The sequence below is a fragment of the Mauremys reevesii genome, linkage group 10 (genome assembly GCF_016161935.1).
Source record: "Mauremys reevesii isolate NIE-2019 linkage group 10, ASM1616193v1, whole genome shotgun sequence".
NCBI classification, from domain to species: domain Eukaryota; kingdom Metazoa; phylum Chordata; order Testudines; family Geoemydidae; genus Mauremys; species Mauremys reevesii.
Genome location: NC_052632.1, coordinates 41,522,999 through 41,541,008, shown reverse-complemented (window position 1 = coordinate 41,541,008; position 18,010 = coordinate 41,522,999). Strand labels below are relative to the sequence as shown.

The 18,010-nt window shown below is 56.8% G+C and overlaps 1 protein-coding gene across 7 annotated transcripts in view; it reads left to right on the top strand.

Moving 5' to 3' along the window:
* AP3B2 (adaptor related protein complex 3 subunit beta 2) overlaps positions 1–18,010 on the top strand; it is a 64,901-nt gene that overhangs the window by 23,964 nt on the left and 22,927 nt on the right. For all 7 annotated transcript variants that reach the window (XM_039493007.1, XM_039493006.1, XM_039493013.1 and 4 more), the window contains 11 exons: positions 413–488; positions 1,817–1,891; positions 2,562–2,657; positions 4,982–5,142; positions 9,894–9,960; positions 10,449–10,631; positions 12,702–12,878; positions 15,004–15,101; positions 15,544–15,598; positions 15,956–16,027; positions 17,917–17,979. In XM_039493007.1, the coding sequence (XP_039348941.1) occupies positions 413–488; positions 1,817–1,891; positions 2,562–2,657; positions 4,982–5,142; positions 9,894–9,960; positions 10,449–10,631; positions 12,702–12,878; positions 15,004–15,101; positions 15,544–15,598; positions 15,956–16,027; positions 17,917–17,979 (1,123 nt within the window). The remainder of the gene's footprint in view (positions 1–412; positions 489–1,816; positions 1,892–2,561; positions 2,658–4,981; positions 5,143–9,893; positions 9,961–10,448; positions 10,632–12,701; positions 12,879–15,003; positions 15,102–15,543; positions 15,599–15,955; positions 16,028–17,916; positions 17,980–18,010) is intronic.

Here is an 18,010-nt window from a genome sequence, read left to right as displayed (position 1 = left end):
ATAAATTGTCAAGCGCTACGAGCTCCTCCGCTTGAAGGGGCTGGGCAGAGGGGTATCTGCTTCAGCTGCGGCATTGTGGGGGAGGGGTTCCTGCTTCTCCAGGGTCCCCCAGAGAGCATGTGGCCTGAACTCCCTTGTAGGGCAGCGATTCAGCCTTAGTAGCACACGGCCATGGCTGCGGTTACTGGATCTCTGCTTAGTGGTGCCTGTGGGGGGAGCCTTTGAGCGGTCAGCCTCATCAGCTGGTCCCCTCACCATGGACTAGGCCGGGAGTGGGGGCGGTGGCTGTGTTCATGCTCACTTGTGGGCTGGTGTGTGTGGCGTACGCTCTGTCTGTGCATGGCTGAGAGCTGCCAACACTTGTTGCATCTGTGCCCGCTCGGCTGCTGACAAAGGTCCTTGTGACTTGCAGACACGATGACCTGAAGGAGATGCTGGACAGTAACAAGGACTCACTGAAGCTGGAGGCCATGAAGAGGATCGTGGCTGTGAGTGTCTCCCGCAGGGCGGGGTGTGGGTGAGACATGGCCTGAGTGCCAGGAGCTCCTGAGTCCCAGCCCCAGCAATGACAGCGTCACTGTGTGACCTGAGCCAGTCGCTGCCCCGCTGTGCCTCAGTTTCCCCTCTGTGAAGTTTCCCTCCCCACTGTCATTTGTTCCCAAAGCTCATGTTTCAGGGCTTCACACAGCCACCTGCAGGGCTCAGAAAGGGTCTCTCCCCGACACATTGTATTCTGGGTTTTGGAGGGGTTTTTTTGAGGGACAGCCAAGCTGCAGAGGGGACACTAGGTGGGGTGGGCCAGGCTCTGAGGTGGCATGAGCACTGTCTCTCTCAGCTGCTTGGCTCTTCTCATATGCTCAGGGTCTCACTGATCACCGTATGGGAGGGTCAGGAAGGAATTTCCCCCCAGATCCGATTGGCAGGGACCTCAAGGGTTTCACCTTCCTCTGCAGCATGTGGGTGCGGGTCACTTGCCAGGATTACCTGGGTGTATCTCATTAACCATTTCCCTGCCATTGAGGGGGCCGCAGGCACTGGTGCCCCTTGTCACTCCTGTTCTCTGCCTGTGGCACATACTATCTAGGCACCTGTGGACTGTGATCCCTTGGTCTAATTTCGGAGGGTGGGTTTAGTGTGTGGGTGTGGGGTGGTGTATGTGTGAGACACAGGAGAGCAGACTGGAGGATCTGGTGGTCCCTTCTGGCCTTAAACCCTCGCCACGAATGAATCATCATCCCCGTACCCAGATGGGGAGACTGAGGCACAGAGAGAAAAAGCCTCCCTGAGATCATGCAGTGAGCCGATCTCAGAGCTAGGAACAGAACTTGGTCCTAACTGGCTTCCAGCCCTGGGCTTGTTTTCCCAGACTGCGCTGCTCTGTTATCCCTCCTCACCCCTCCAACTTTCTAGAGCTGGGCAGCAGCCCGCTCCTCTGGCTTTAGCCTGTTGGCCGTGCCCCATTGCTCTCTGCTAAAGGGGCTCGGAGCAGATCAGGTGTCTGGGCGCTCATGGCCTCTAGTGGTGGGGGTCCTACAGGGGGCTGTGAGCCCACATACTGCTGTTGTTCTCATGTGTATTGTGATGGAGCCTCAGGGCCCCAATCATGGATCAGGGCCCCAGTGTGCTAGGTGCTGTAAACACACACACGCGCTAGTGGGGTTCTGCTTTCTAGCCTAGGTGGTGGGGGCTCATGTGTCTGGCCCCATAGCTCCTGTATGTGTATGTGTGCAGCACTCTGACATCCTGGTGCTGGGCACGGGCTGGGACGCCTGCAGATGTGTTGTCAGGTCACAGTCTCCTCTCTCACATCCCCCAGATGATCGCCAGGGGGAAGAATGCGTCCGACCTCTTCCCAGCTGTCGTCAAAAACGTGGCTTGCAAGAATATTGAGGTGAGCATCTCCTTCGGGATTGCAGCAACTTGCGAGCCAGCAGGGGGCAGCGTTTGGGGGGGGCGGTACCTGCCGGGGGTTGCTTGCAGCTTTCATGGGTCTGATCTGCCCACATATGCCAGGGCAGGAAACTGCTCCCATATGGGAGCACTTGCTCCCTGTGCTAAGTGGCAAGCTGGCTTTGAGGGGGCCCGTAACACACAGTGGGATCCTGCTGCCCTCTGCGGCAGCGATGGCCAGGTGGGGTTGCCTGGAGGTCTATGGGGTTGTTGCACCCTCAGACTGGGCAGCAGGGTGGCCACGTGGTGAGAGACGGATGTGGGACGGCATCCCAGCCCAGGATTGCAGGAGGAGCCAGAATCCAGCCCAGACCCCACCGCAGCAAAGAGGATTCTGGGAGAAGCAGCTGTTGTGATGCACTCAGCTTGCTTAGCAGAACTTCACTGTGACATTCCTCGTACCCCACTCCTCTAAGCTCACGCCCTCCTGCCTCTGCCCCCCGCTGCAATACCCTGGACCTCTAGAAGTGGGGGCAATCACCCCTCTTCGCTGGCACAGATGGCAGCCCGGCGTGGCAGTGGAGGAAGCAATGAGGGTTGGGAGCAGATGGGGTGGGGTGGGATTTGGAGCCTGGCTGACAGGGTTCGGTCTCTTCCCGCATGTCTGGTAGGTGAAGAAGCTGGTGTATGTCTACCTGGTCCGCTACGCGGAAGAACAGCAGGATCTGGCTCTGCTCTCCATCTCCACCTTCCAGCGTGGACTAAAGGTCAGGGGTCACGGGCAGGGGGGCGGGACTGGAGTGTGGGCACCTCGGGGCTGACGGTGGGCTGGGGGATGGTGCTGCCCCAAACCGAGGCAGGAGAGGACTGTCCCACCTGTTTTCCACCAACGGCAAAAGATGGCTCTGCTGGTGCTCACTGCTGGGATCGGGGTGGTCTTGCTTGGGCTTAGGTTACAGAGCCAGGGGCAGGGAAACCCTGTGGCCATGAAGCAGGCCCTCTGCATGGAGGGGCTTTTGTACGCCTGCGCCCCCACACACCCGCACACATTGGGCATCCTGCTGTGGCCCTGTAGCTAAAAGCCCTCCCCAGTGCTGGGGGCCCTCCCCGGAGTGAGACTCGGACACACTTCTCTGGCTCCTATCGTCCAGCTGACCTGAGAGTCACTCTCTGGGAATCTCCCCGGCGCAGCCCCCCAAGAAGACCAGCAGGCAGGGGGGAAGTGAGGAAGGGAGCAGGCTGGGAGGCCAAATGGAAAGTTGGCAATGCCTTAACTGAGCAGCAGCTACTGCAGCCTTGACATTTGGGGTTACCCAGTGCCCCAGGAAGCAGCCCAACACTGTCCCTAATGAGACCCCCCACCCTGTTAATGGCCCATGGTGCTGCAGTCTGGACTCATCCATGCACTCCACACATACAGGTCTAGGGGCTGTCAGCTCAACCTGCTATGGGTGAGGTCAGGGACAGGTACCCTGACCCCACCTGCCGACAATGGACCACGACTCCTGACTCCAAAGCTGCACTCCAGCCTCTCCCAGTTGGACTGACGGAGAACAAGGGACATAGTGGGGTGCTCTCTCTGAGGATCCTCCCTAGCAGTCACCCACCCATCCCACACCCATGTGTTACCATCCCAGTGCCACCCCAGTACAACCTGCTGCCCCTTCGCCCTTGGCACAGCCTGACACGGGCTCTGCATGACACTGCAGCACCACAAAGAGCCCGGGCAGTGCCTAATCCCTACATGCTTTGCCGAGGCTGGCCCCAGGGGGTGGCTGGCTGTGTTGGGTTCTGGTGCAATTCCTTGCCTTTCTCCCCTCCATACCAGGTGCCCTTTTGGTGCCCAGCTCCCAGGGGTGCTGCTGTGGAGGAGAGAGCGCTGCCCCCACAGTACCTGTCCGCATCTCCGCTTCCTCTTGGAGGTGCAGATGGGTCAGAATGAAGCGATAGGCACAAGGGGAGGCTGGAACCGGATGGCCCCATGGTGAAGGGCTGGGGGCCTTTCAGGGTGTGTCTACAGTGCAGTTAAAACCTGCTGCTGGCCTGTGCCAGTTGCCTCAAGCTCAGGCTGGAGCCCAGACTCGAGGACCCTGCAAGGTGGGATGGTCTCAGAGCCCGAACACCTACACCCCATAAATAGCCCCTTAGCCCAGCCCGAGTCAGCTGGCACAGGCCCTTACAAGTCCAGTCCCTGAGAGCTGATGGTGGTGCCAGCGCTGGCCCTGCTGTGGATGGTCTGTGCTTTTGCCATGTGGATCCAGGGGTCCAGTGCTATCCTGGGCACTAGCGGGTAGAAGAACTCAAAGGGGCCCCTGGCAGAGAGCCGCTGCACCCCAGCCAGGCCTTTCCAGGCACTTGGCAGAGCTCAGCATGTGGGGTTATTGGGCTCTGGGTCAGGTGTGAGGCTGTGGTCTAGGGGGGGCAGGCTGAGGCAGAGCCAAAGCAGTGGGTTGCATGGGGGGGGGGGGAGTGCGCTCCCTCCTCCCCCTCCCAGCTGCTCACACCTTCCCCAAAGGGTCCTGGTATAAAACCCTCTGTGGATGGGGGGGCCCTCCTGGGACCCCTGCCTCTGAGAAGCTATGGGGAAGGCCCAGCTTCTGGCATTGGGAGGCCTGGGGCTCCCGTGGGATTGGGCAGGGGTTAGAGAATGGGGTAAGATCAAAAGAGCTGGTACCGGGTTTGTGTTCCTAGCAGCTCTGCTCTGGAGCCCTTGTGCCCCCACTGCTCAGACTGCAGCAGGGATCCCCGGCCATTCATTTTTCCCCACCCCATGGGGCTACTATAATCCTGGGAGTCTGGTTCCTGGAGGTGCTGAGCACCCACAACTCCAGCTAAATCCCCCCCGCGGGAGCCAGGCCTGGGATCTGAAGGTGGCACTGGCCAGAGGGATTGCAGATCTGTGTTAATGAGCGAGAGCCTCACCTCACAGGGAATCAATTTCCAAGTGCGCAGTGCAATGCCAAGCGAACCTCTCTGCTTCCCTCTGGCACCCCCAGGTGCTGCAGGGCCCTCACCCTGCCCCGACTGAGTCAGGAAGGGCGCTCCGCTGCGAAGCCTTCCTGGAGCTGCCTCCATGTCCCCCCTACTGCAGGATCCCAACCAGCTGATCCGGGCCAGTGCCCTGCGGGTTCTCTCCAGCATCCGGGTGCCCATCATAGTGCCCATCATGATGCTGGCCATCAAGGAGGCGGCGTCAGACATGTCTCCGTACGTGCGCAAGACGGCTGCTCATGCCATCCCCAAGCTGTACAGGTAACTGGGACAATGGGCTGCGTCCCCGCCCCCCTCCTGAAATACATGTTGGGCTCACTTTGCCTTGGGCCGTCATTTGCACCGGTGCACAGTGGGGACTCCCACCACCAAATCCCAGCAACCCACTTTTCACGGAGGAAGGCACGGGGCACAGGGTGATGGTGCCCTGGGGCCTCTTGTGACTTGGTCAGATTGCACGGAATCAAAATTCTGGAGCCCTCTGGTTTTGTGCATGGAGGAGTGTGACCTTTTGGGGATCACCCAGACCAGTATGGGGTTCTGTCACCACCTGCCTTGTGACGTTGGATGCCTTAATGCCAGGCTGCTATGGCTCAGAGCTCTGACCCCAGTAGCCAGCCTGCCAGCAAAAAGGTCTCACCCTGGCTTCCATCTGCCTAGTTACTCCTGGCAGGGTGACCCCAACAAGCCCTTCCGGTCCCAACTCCCCCCAGATCCATCTGCCTGAGTTCTTCATTGCCAGACACCGGGACTTTCCCCTCTGGCTCAGCAGCCCTGCAGGCGTGAAACCTGCCCCCGGTTATCAGCTCACTTTGCCACACGCAGGGTGCCCACCGGAGACCTGCGTAGGGCATAGATCAGCAAGAAGTTTGTTTAATAGAAAAATCATAGATTCAAAGATGGAATAGTCAGGGAAGCAAACAGCCGAGTTACACAGAAAATAAACATAAAGGCGCGGCCCTGGCTGTACACTTCTCTAGGAGCTAACTTCCCTTCTCTAATACCACTGCCTATTGCCTCTGAACAGTCTCCCTGCATGCCCCCTGTTGTAGAGGGGATCCCGTGTTTCATGGACAGCACCCCGCTTAGATGCTGGCCCTTCACTTCAACCCCTTCCCTTCTAACGGGGTTTTCTTTCTCGCAGACTATGGCCATTCATGGTTACACAGAGAAGGGAAACTCCCTCCTGCCTTAGTGTTCCAAGACTGGGGTTTTCTTCTCAGTTTAAATGGCTTTCTTTTAACTTTAAAGTTGTAAAGCCGTTGTCTTTCCCTCGGCCATAGGATGCTAGGTGCGTGGAGACACGGTGGGTGAGGCAACATCTGTTCCTGGGCCAGCTGCTGTTGGGGAGAGAGACAAGCTTTCGAGCCACCCAGAACTCATCCTCAGGTCTGGTGTGGAGTTAGTTTTGTGTGAACAGCTAGCATGGGAGGCGCGCCTCCCTGCATTATTGCATCTCCACTCTGCTGTGAGGAGGTGCTGCTGTAGCACCCCAATTACAAGTATAGTGTTCTACACATACAACCCCACCTACATTCATAGCCAGAGCCTGGGTACAGATCTCTACTGACCATCGAGGGCAGAGCATTACCAGCTTTCAGAAAAGACCCTACTTGACTTATATTAATACACAAGAACTTGGTATACAACCAGTTGATTCAATTGCTTATTCTTTGGGGGTCAGATCTCCTGTTCTCTCTTTGGGGACACAAATATGTGAGACCAGGAGCTCCTCTCCCCTGGTGCTCAATGCCATACAGAGTGATGCAGCAGGGCATCCTACTGAACCCCCCCCCCCCAAAAAAAACCCCTCATGCTCGCCCTAGCACCATGGGCAGGAACTGCAGGCACCAGGAGGGGCTGTGGGTGAGACGTTTCTCAAGGAAATGAACAGTAACTGGAAACGAGACCAGCAGCCAAACACTTCTGTTTGTCAGGTCAAGCACTGACTGCCCAGATAATGCAGCTACAGTAACTGACAAGCCATCTGGATCCTACTGGTACATGGCTGGCATGGAAAACGTCTGAAAGAGCCACTGTTGGGCCACTGAGGGCCAAGATGTAGGGCTTTGAGCATGTGGGGATTTTGTTTAAAGTTTTACAAAACCTCCTATTTAATAGGAATGTTTGGATAGATTTCTTTAAAAAAATATTTTTCAAGGAGATCAGGTTTGTGCTATTTCTTGGTTTTTGGCTTGGATTTAAACCCTAAAGATACACTCTGATTCAACCACAGACTCTGGGCTCAGTGCAGGGTGAGATTCTCTGGCTCCTGTGATGCAGGAGCTTGGTCTAGCCGATCCTAATGCAGTCTGGCCTTCCAGTCCATGGATCTAGAAACTTTGTAGGCTTGTGCTGGCATATGCAAACCTGGGGGGGAGGGAGGGTGAAACTAGTAAGAAACTGGCTACGGTCTGTTTTCGTTGCTCCAGCGGAGAGTAAAATGGTGGAAGCAAATAAACGGGCGCAATAAGAGTGAAAAGTCTATTTGATTTTTTTTTTTTAATTCTGTTTGTTTTAGCCACTGAGACAATGTGTGTGATATAGACCAGGAATCCTTGGGCTGAATTCTGGGTGTGCTTTCCCCCTTGTTCATGGTGTTACAGCCCAGAATTTAGCTGTTGGATTTTGTTTACTGGACAGTTCCTTGTCAAAGCCTAGCACTCCGGCCTGCCACAGGCTATTGAGTCCTTCAAAGTCCATAGAATGAATGGACCCAGAAAGCATGTGTGGCCTTGCAGCATGGATCAGTACAGGCCGTAATGAACCAGAGGTGGGCGGGACACTGTACAATAGGATAGGCTGCTGCAGAAAGGTGACAGAGTGTCTGGCGCTGTCCTGAACTCCAGGCAAGAAGGTGCATGTGGGGCAGAGGCAGAGGAATGGAAGGGATAAAGCAGGAGGCTAGGACAATAAAGCACAACCTACCTTGGACTTGACCCAGAATGAACATAGAGTTCACTGAACCCAGTGCGAATACCATTGAGTGATTATGTGCCTGCATCTTCCGTGTTAAATATTTAACCTTTAGTTATTGTTAGAAGGAACCGAGCCACATTAGCTAAGAACATAAGAATGGCTATACTGGGTCAGACCAAAGGTCCATCTAGCCCAGTATCCTGTCTTCCAACAGTGGCCAATGCCAGGTGCTCCAGAGGCAGAGGTGAAAGTAACTTAAAGGACTTACCGGAAAACCGGAGTGCTGAGCTGGGACGGGGCCTCAACTGGAAGGGTGTGGCCTCAATTGGAAGGGGTGGCACCTTTAAATCTGGTGGCAATTTAACGGGCCAGGGCAGTAGCGGCTGTCAGAGCCCCGGGCCCTTTAAATCGCCACCTGAGTCCCACTGCCAGAGCCTTGGGGTAGAGGCAGCAGGGCTCCGGCGGTGATTTAAAGGGCCAGGAGCTCCCAGCCGTCACTGTCACAGTGGTGACCCGGGCCCTTTAAATTGCCACCTGAGCCCCGGGGCTCCTGGCCGCGTCTGCTACCCAGGGGCTCTGACAGTGGGGCTCTGGCAGCAATTTAAAGGGCCCGGGGCTCTGGATGTGCCGGGAGCCCCAGCAGGGGCGGCTCTACAAATCACGCTGCCCCAAGCAGCGCGGAGCGCTGCGCCGCCCTTCCCCGGTCCCGCGGCGGGTCCCCTCTTCCCGCGGCTCTGGTTGAGCTCCTGCCGGCATGCCTGGGACAAGCGGACCTGCCGCAGTCATGCCTGCGGGAGCTCAACCGGAGCCGCGGGAAGACGGGACCCGCCGCAGTCATACCTGCGGCAGGTCCGCTCGTTCCGGGCTCCGGTGGACCTGCCGCAGGCACGACTGCGGGAGCTCAACCGGAGCCAAATGCCGCCCCCCCCCGGGAACGGCCGCCCCAAGCGCCTGCTTGGTGCGCTGGGGTCTAGAGCCGCCCCTGAGCCCCAGGCCCTTTAAATCACTGGCCTGGGGAAGCCGGTACGCCAGACCAGACCAGACTGACTTACTTTCACCTCTGCCCAGAGGGAATGAACAGAACGGGTAATCATCAAGTGATCCATCCCCTGTTGCCCATTCCCAGCTTTTGGCAAACAGAGGCTAGAGACACCATCCCTGCCCATCCTGGCTAATAGCCACTGATGGACCTATCCTCCATGAATTTATCTAGGTCTTTTTGGAATCCTGTTAGTGTTTTGGCATTCACAACATCCTGCTGCCTATTAATTTTATTTGGTAACCTCTAGTTCTTGTGTTATGAAAAGGGGTAAATAACACTTCCTTATTTACTTTCTCCACACCAGTCGTGATTTTATAGATCTCTATCCTATCCCCCATTGGTCATCTCTTTTCCAAGCTGAAAAGTCCTAGTCCTATTAATCTCTCCTCATACAGAAGCTGTTCCATTGCCCTTTTCTCAACCTTTTCCAGGTCTGATATATCTTTTTTGAGATGAGGCGACCACATCTGTACACAGTATTCAAGATGTGGGTGTACCATGGATTTATATAGAGGCAATATGATATTTTCTGTCTTCTTATCTATCCCTTTCTTATTGATTACCAATATTCTGTTTGCTTTTTTGACTGCCACTGCACATGGAGTGGATGTTTTCAGCTGACACCTAGAGGAGGGAGAAATGAGACCAGCAGCCAAACGCTTCATAAGGACCCCTCTCTAATTGGGATCCAGCTGTTTGCTCTGCAGGGAAGCTCAAAAGCTATCCATTTACTGCTTCTGGGAGAGGGGATGGAATTGGGACTGCTCAGCTATGGATCGTTGGCCCAACACTGCTAACAACCGATGGAGATTCTCCTCAGCTCATAGGCTAGGAGCAGGGGGATCTGGGGCCTCATTGCACTGTTGCAGAGTTGCAAAGGTCTGTGAGGTACAGCATAGCAGATCCTGCCTCATTCTCTTCCAGCACACCACAGTCCTGCCTGCTTCGCTTGTCTCCCCTTTCGCTCATGGGGGTGGGTGATAAAGCTCTCCCAGTACCTCTCCCCTCCCCCATGCTGGTAGCATCACCCACTGCTGACTCTCCCTTGCAGCTTGGATTCTGATCAGAAGGACCAGCTGATCGAAGTGATTGAGAAGTTGCTGGCGGATAAGACCACGGTGAGTGGGGGTGGTGTCCCGGGAGAGCCACATTAACCCCGTGGTGTGCGGGCAGCAGGGCCCTGTATTATTAAAGGATCCCCTTCCCAAATTTCAGGCAAAGGCCCATCAAATGTACAACTCCAGGGCTCCCAGGAAGATAACCTGGGAGCTGGATTATTAAAGGGCCAGTGTCCTGCCACCCTTGGATGGGCAGTGCTATTAAACTATAACCATCACTGACCCTGCTTTCCTGTTAGCTGATCCCAGTCTACTACCCATGTGCCCTATCGGCAGTGCCTTCAGAACAGAGTCCTGATAGAAACCCTGCCCTGGGGGCTGTCTCCCCATGTCAGGGCTGAGAAGGAGCCCTCCCCAGAACTCCCTGGGGAGAGACCCAGAAACAGCGCCAGCCAGTGGGAAGTGTGAGTAGCGCCTCCCAGTGCAGATCACGTTGCTCTTCCTCCCGCCCTGCCCACCACCCTACTGCTCTCTCCCCTTTGTCCCAGCTGGTGGCAGGCAGCGTGGTGATGGCCTTTGAGGAGGTTTGCCCCGAGCGCATTGACCTGATCCACAAGAACTACCGGAAACTGTGCAACCTGCTGATCGACGTGGAGGAGTGGGGCCAGGTGGTGATCATCAATATGCTGACCCGCTACGCGCGCACCCAGTTCCTCAGCCCCAACCAGAACGTGAGTCAGACTAGGGCAGGGGACGCATGACCCCAGCGAGGCAGGGAGGGGAGTTCAGGGCCGGTGCAACCATTTAGGCGACCTAGGCGGTCGCCTAGGGCACTGACATTTGGGGGGCCCCATTTTCTTCAGCAGCGACCGCGGTGGCCGGATCTTTGGCCGCCCCGGTCACTGCCGGCATTTAGGCGGAGGGAGCTGGGGCTGGGGAGTACCGGGAGGGCCGCCTGCAGCAAGTAAGTGGGGGGAGGTCGGCACACAGGGGAACTCCCCGCCCCAGCTCACTCCTGCCCCGCCTCCTCTCCGAGCACGCCATGGCCGCTTCACTTCTCCCGCCTCCCAGGCTTGCGGCGCCTAAGGCGGGAGAAGTGAAGCAGCGATGGCGTGCTCAGGGTGCTCGTGCGTGGAGCAGGGGTGAGCTGGGGCGGGGGGAGGGGTGCCTCAGGGCAGAGGGTCTGGGGTGGGGAGCTGCCGCAAGGGGAAGCAGTTCTGCAGAAAAGGACCTAGGGGTTACAGTTGACGAGAAGCTGGATACGAGTCAACAGTGTGCCCTTGTTGCCAAGAAGGCTAACGGCATTTTGGGATGTATAAGTAGGGGCATTGCCAGCAGATCGAGGGACGTGATCATTCCCCTCTATTCGACATTGGTGAGGCCTCATCTGGAGTACTGTGTCCAGTTTTGGGCTCCACACTACAAGAGGGATGTGGATAAATTGGAAAGAGTCCAGCGGAGGGCAACAAAAATGATTAGGGGGCTGGAGCACATGACTTATGAGGAGAGGCTGAGGGAACTGGGATTGTTTAGTCTGCAGAAGAGAAGAATGAGGGGGGGATTTGACAGCTGCTTTCAACTACCTGAAAGGGGGTTCCAAAGAGGATGGATCTAGACTGTTCTCAGTGGTACCTGATGACAGAACAAGGAGTAATGGTCTCAAGTTGCAGTGGGGGAGGTTTAGGTTTGATATTAGGAAAAACTTTTTCACTAGTAGGGTGGTGAAGAACTGGAATGGGTTCCCTAGGGAGGTGGTGGAATCTCCTTCCTTAGAGGTTTTTAAGGTCAGGCTTGACAAAGCCCTGGCTGGGATGATTTAGTTGGGTTTGGTCCTGCTTTGAGCAGGGGGTTGGACTAGATGACCTCCTGAGGTCCCTTCCAACCCTGAGATTCTATGATTCTAAGGGGGGTGCATCAGGGCGGAGGGGGGGAGCTGCCGCGGGGGGGCATCTCGGGGGGGGGGGGGGAGGGCACAAGGTGGAGGTGTCGCCTAGGGCACGAAACATCCTGGCACCGGCCCGGGGGGAGGGCATACCGGAACAGAGTGCAGAGAGGAAGGAGACAGACTTAGGGTCCTATGTTGGCTCTGTTCTTGCGCCAGGCCTCCCAGCCCTGGCACACATGGCTGCACTGCCCCTCTCAGAGCTGCGGGACCTGAAGCAGCGATGCTCAGTGTGAGGTGACCGGGCAGCATCTGGCTCGGGGTGCCCACGGGTCCCTACAGCTGTGGCTCCTTGGTGGTGCGCCATAAGGTGCTATTGTGTGGTGGCAACGCTGCATCCCTACCTTAGCTTGGACTAGAAACAAGGCACACTCTGGAGCACGTGAGCTAGGGAGGGGATCCTGCATCCCATGGATGCTGTACATGGAGACGGTGTTTTTCCAAAACTCCATTCTAGTTCAGCCACAAGCTTACAGAATCCCTAGGTGTGGGTCTCCGGCCTGTGCTATGTAGGAGGTCAGCCTGGGTGATCACTGCTCCCCTCTGGATCTGTGTCCCCTCTGGATCAAGAAACAATCCCTGTGAAGCTGTCCTGGGTCTCACACAGGCTGGCCCTGATCCCCCTTGTCCTCACCAATGCAGGGACCCCTCGGGCTCTTGTCACTGCTCTGGGGTTGTCGGGGAGGCCAGTCTGAGCAGCTGCCAGTGGGGCCTGAGAGGAAAAGCCTGACTTGTATCAGCTCCTAGTTAGTGTCTCTGGGGTGGGTATACCGGACTTGGAGCTCTGCCTGGCTGCGGGGGCCACTGAGGGGAAGTTAGTGCTGCATCCCTCCACACATGCACACACTGTGCCTGGCAGGAGTCTCTGCTGGAGGAGAACCCAGAGAAGGCCTTCTACGGCTCTGATGAGGAGGACTCCAAGGATGACAAGCCGGACGCAGCCTCTCTGGTGAAGCGCAAGCCCTATGTGATGGACCCTGACCACCGGCTGCTGCTGCGCAACACGAAGCCCCTGCTGCAGAGCCGCAATGCCGCGGTGAGTTACATGGTCCCCTGCCTCGCCCTGCCCCCCCACCACAGAGTCAGAACCCCACAGTGAGCTACATGCCCCCCTTGCCCTGCCCCCTACTACAGAGCCACAACGCCGCAGTGAGCCCCACGCCCTCCCACCTCACCCTGCCCCCCACCACAGAGCCGCAACACCGCGGTGAGCCCCACACCCTCCGCCTCACCCTGCCCCCACCACAGAGCTGCAACACCCCCGTGAGCCCCACACCCTCCTGCCTCACCCTGCCCCCCACCACAGAGCCGCAACACCGCGGTGAGCCCCACACCCTCCCGCCGCACCCTGCCCCCCACCACAGAGCCGCAACACCGCGGTGAGCCCCACACCCTCCCGCCACACCCGGCCCCACCACAGGCCGCAACACGCGGTGAGCCCCACACCCTCCCACCTCACCCTGCCCCACCACAGAGCCGCACACCGCGGTGAGCCCACACCCTCCCGCCTCACCTGCCCCCACCACAGAGCCGCAACACCGCGGTGAGCCCCACGCCTCCCGCCTCACCCTGCCCCACCACAGAGCTGCAACACCGCGGTGAGCCCCACACCCTCCCGCCTCACCTGCCCCCACCACAGAGCCGCAACACCGCGGTGAGCCCCACACCCTCCCGCCTCACCCTGCCCCCCACCACAGAGCCGCAACACCGCGGTGAGCCCCACACCCTCCCCCCTCACCCAGCCCCCCACCACAGAGCCGCAACACCGCGGTGAGCCCCACACCCTCCCGCCTCACCCTGCCCCCCACCACAGAGCTGCAACACCACAGTGAGCCCCACACCCTCCTGCCTCACCCTGCCCCCCACCACAGAGCCGCAACACCGTGGTGAGCCCCACACCCTCCTGCCTCACCCTGCCCCCCACCACAGAGCTGCAACACCACAGTGAGCCCCACACCCTCCTGCCTCACCCTGCCCCCCACCACAGAGCAGCAACACCTCAGTGAGCCCCACACCCTCCCGCCTCACCCTGCCCCCCACCACAGAGCCGCAACACCGTGGTGAGCCCCACACCCTCCTGCCTCACCCTGCCCCCCACCACAGAGCAGCTAAGCTGCGGTGAGCCCCACGCCCTCCCGCCTCACCCTGCCCCCACCACAGAGCAGCTAGCTGCGGTGAGCGCCTCCCGCTCCACCCTGCCCCACCACAGAGCAGCTAAGCTGCGGTGAGCCCCACGCCCTCCCACCTTGCCCTGCCCCCACTGCAGAGTCACAATGCTGCAGTGAGCCCCCAGAGCTGCAATGCCACAATAAGTCCCCTGCCACCCCCACACTGTCCCCCCACAGAGCTGCAACAAAACCACGCTACGTGCCCCTTGGCCCTGCACCCCCCTCTGAGCCACAATGCCGCAGTGAGCCCCTGCCCCCGCATGCCTTGTCCTGCCCCCCGACAGAGCCGCAACACCATGGTGAGCCCCCAGCACCCCTACCTTGCCCTGCCCCCCCACCACAGAGCCACAACCCCGTGGTGAGCTCCATGCCTCTCTGCTTCGCCCTGCCCCCCTGAGCCACAATGCCGCAGTGAGCCTCTCGCCCTTCCCCACACAAGAGCCGCAACACCGTGGTGAGCCACAGCCCCCCTGCCACAGAGCTGCAATGACATGGTGAGCGCCCCACATTCCCCAGCCGAGCTGCGATGCCGCAGTGAGCCCCTCCACTGCCCTGTGTCCAGGGTCCCGTCGCTATCACACTTCTCCTTGTGCCTGAGGAGTGACAGGCGGGTTTTCCGGCACATGGGGGCTCCCCAAGGAAGGAGACACAACGCACTGTCCTGTGGGAGCACACGCCCGGTGACGCGCTCTGCATCTGAATTGGGATGCGTAGGCCCCAAGCTCAGCAAGCCCCCTGCCCTGATACCACCGGAGCTCTGGACACTCTGCCCAGGAGGTCATTGACAGGGGTCTCGCTGGGAGCAGCGCTCTCCCGCTGGCTGCTGCCCCAGGGAAACCTGACGCATGAAGAGGCAGTACACAGAAAATGGGACACCCATCTCTGCAGTCAGGTGCTTTAGATCCAGCCAGGGCAGCACCCAGTCTGCAGTGGCTGGCCCATTGCTCAGCGCCCTCCCACGACCTCCTGTCTATCTTCTGCCCTCCCCCACAGGTGGTGATGGCCGTAGCTCAGCTGTACTTCCACCTGGCACCCAAGGCCGAGGTTGGGGTCATTGCCAAGGCACTGGTGCGTCTTCTGAGGAGCCACAGGTCTGCAACCACTACAGCTTCTCCTCCTTTCTCCCTTTCCTCCTTCTGTCTTCTGCTCGCCCCCTCTCCCCACACACCCCTTTCTTTCTCTCCAGCAACCACCTGAACTTCCTTCCATGACTTGTTCCAAAGAGGCTGAAGTCTGTGTGTCACAGGCTTTCAGGGCTCAGGCCCTGCACAGAGCCGCAGAGCTCTTCTGCTGACTCACCCTGGCAGCCTGACCAGTGGGTCCTATTGGCTCCATCTCAAGAGTATGAAAGTTTCTGAGATGGAACCATCTCAGGGCAGAATCTGATGCTGGAGCTTGTTATTTCAGTAGGGAGGGGGTAAATTTGGCCCAGATTGGGTCAAGTGGAGGGATTGTGTAAGAGCAGCCTGTTGCATGGATTTTCCTTGCTGCCTCGCTTCTACGGGGCCAGCTGATGGATCTCTCTCCCGGCAGTGAGGTGCAGTGGGTGGTGCTGCAGAACGTGGCCACGATGTCCATTAAGCGACGGGTGAGTCCTGGTTCCCTGCACTTGAGAAATTGCCCTTCTTTTCTCTAGAGGCTGGGGCTGCAGCATGGTGGGATTTGGGGCGGAGCTCCCCCAAGCCTGAGGCTTGGGTCTGACCCATTCCTGAGCTGTGTGTGGGGACTCTGGGGTGTCAGATCAGTCCAGTCCCCCACCTCCTGCCATGGGGGACAGCCCAGCAGCCTGTCTGAGCCAGGAGCCTGTCTCCAATAGGGGCCAGTGCTAGATGCTGCAAAGAAATCCCCCATCATGCACTTGGTCCATTGCCCTGTCCCCTGACTGACCCCAGCTGGCATCCAGCAGGGTAACTGGGCTGCTGCTAAAGCTGCTTTGTCCATGCAGGGGATGTTCGAGCCATATCTGAAGAGCTTCTACATCAGATCCACAGACCCCACCCAGATTAAGATCCTCAAGGTGAGTCAAATGCGCAGGACGGCCTGACCCATGTTCACAGCGAGGCATCCTCAAGGAGCTAACAGAGGAGGTATCTGAGCCTCTAACTATTATCTTTGGAAAATCATGGGAGACAGGAGAGATTCCAGAAGACTGGAAAAGGGCAAACATAGTGCCCATCTACAAAAAGGGAAATAAAAACAACCCAGGAAACTACAGACCAGTTAGTTTAACTTCCGTGCCAGGGAAGATAATGGAGCAAGTAATTAAGGAAATTATCTGCAAACACTTGGAAGGTGGTAAGGTGATAGGGAATAGCCAGCATGGATTTGTAAAGAACAAATCATGTCAAACTAATTTGATAGCTTTCTTTGATAGGATAACGAGTCTTGTGGATAAGGGAGAAGCGGTGGATGTGGTATACCTAGATTTTAGTAAGGCATTTGATACGGTCTCGCATGATATTCTTATCGATAAACTAGACAAATACAACTTAGATGGGGCTACTATAAGGTGGGTGCATAACTGGCTGGATAACCGTACTCAGAGAGTAGTTATTAATGGTTCCCAATCCTGCTGGAAAGGTATGATGAGTGGGGTTCTGCAGAGGTCTGTTTTGGGACTGGCTCTGTTCAATATCTTCATCAACGGCTTAGATATTGGCATAGAAAGTATGGTTATTAAGTTTGCAAAAGATACCAAACTGGGAGGGATTGCAACTGCTTTGGAGGATAGGGTCAAAATTCAAAATGATCTGGACAAATTGGAGAAATGGTCTGAGATAAACAGGATGAAGTTTAATAAAGACAAATGCAAAGTGCTCCACTTAGGAAGGAACAATCAGTTTCACGCATACAGAATGGGAAGAGACTGTCTAGGAAGGAGTATGGCAGAAAGGGATCTAGGGGTTATAGTGGACTACAAGCTAAATATGAGTCAACAGTGTGATGCTGTTGCAAAAAAAAGCAAATGTGATTCTGGGATGCATTAACAGGTGTGTTGTGAGCAAGACTCAAGAAGTCATTCTTCCGCTCTACTCTGCACTGGTTAGGCCTCAACTGGAGTATTGTGTCCAGTTCTGGGCACCGCATTTCAAGAAAGATGTGGAGAAATTGGAGAGGGTCCAGAGAAGAGCAACAAGAATGATTAAAGGCCTAGAGAACATGACCTATGAAGGAAGGCTGAAAGAATTGGGTTTGTTTAGTTTGGAAAAGAGAAGACTGAGAGGGGACATGATAGCAGTTTTCAGGTATTTAATAGGGTGTCATAAGGAGGTGGGAGAAAACTTGTTCATCTTAGCCTCTAAGGATTGAACAAGAAGCAATGGGCTTAAACTGAAGCAAGGGAGGTTTAGATTGGACATTAGGAAAAAGTTCCTAACTGTCAGGGTAGTTAAACATTGGAATAAACTGCATAGGGAGGTTGTGGAATCTCCATCTCTGGAGATATTTAAGAGTAGGTTAGATAAATGTCTATCAGGGATGGTCTAGACAGTATTTGGTCCTGCCGTGAGGGCAGGGGACTGGACTCGATGACCTCTCGAGGTCCGTTTCAGTCCTAGAATCTATGAATCCCCTACAAGCACCCTGGACATAGCCTTGGCACCGGGCTACCCAACTCCCCTTCCATAGGCTATCTGCCCCCACCACCTCTGGGAGCTTGTAGGCACTGCCTTCCCTTCTAAACACCGTCTGATCCTCTGGACCCCACGTGGAGCTCCATGCAGCCATGTGACACCTTCTCCTCGAGCCCGGACATGCACAGTCTGCTGCACTCAGTCTGGCTCCTCTCACTCTCCCCAAAGGCAGGATCCTTGGAGGTACCTCTGTCTCTGGGCACATGGGGGGTAAATTTTTCCCTCTCTCTCTCACACACATGCTCTTGTGCTGCTCTCTCTCCCTCCTCTCCAGCTGGAAGTTCTCACCAACCTCGCTAATGAAACCAACATCTCCACCATCCTGCGGGAGTTCCAGGTACTCAGGGCCGGGGGCTGGTGGGCGGAGC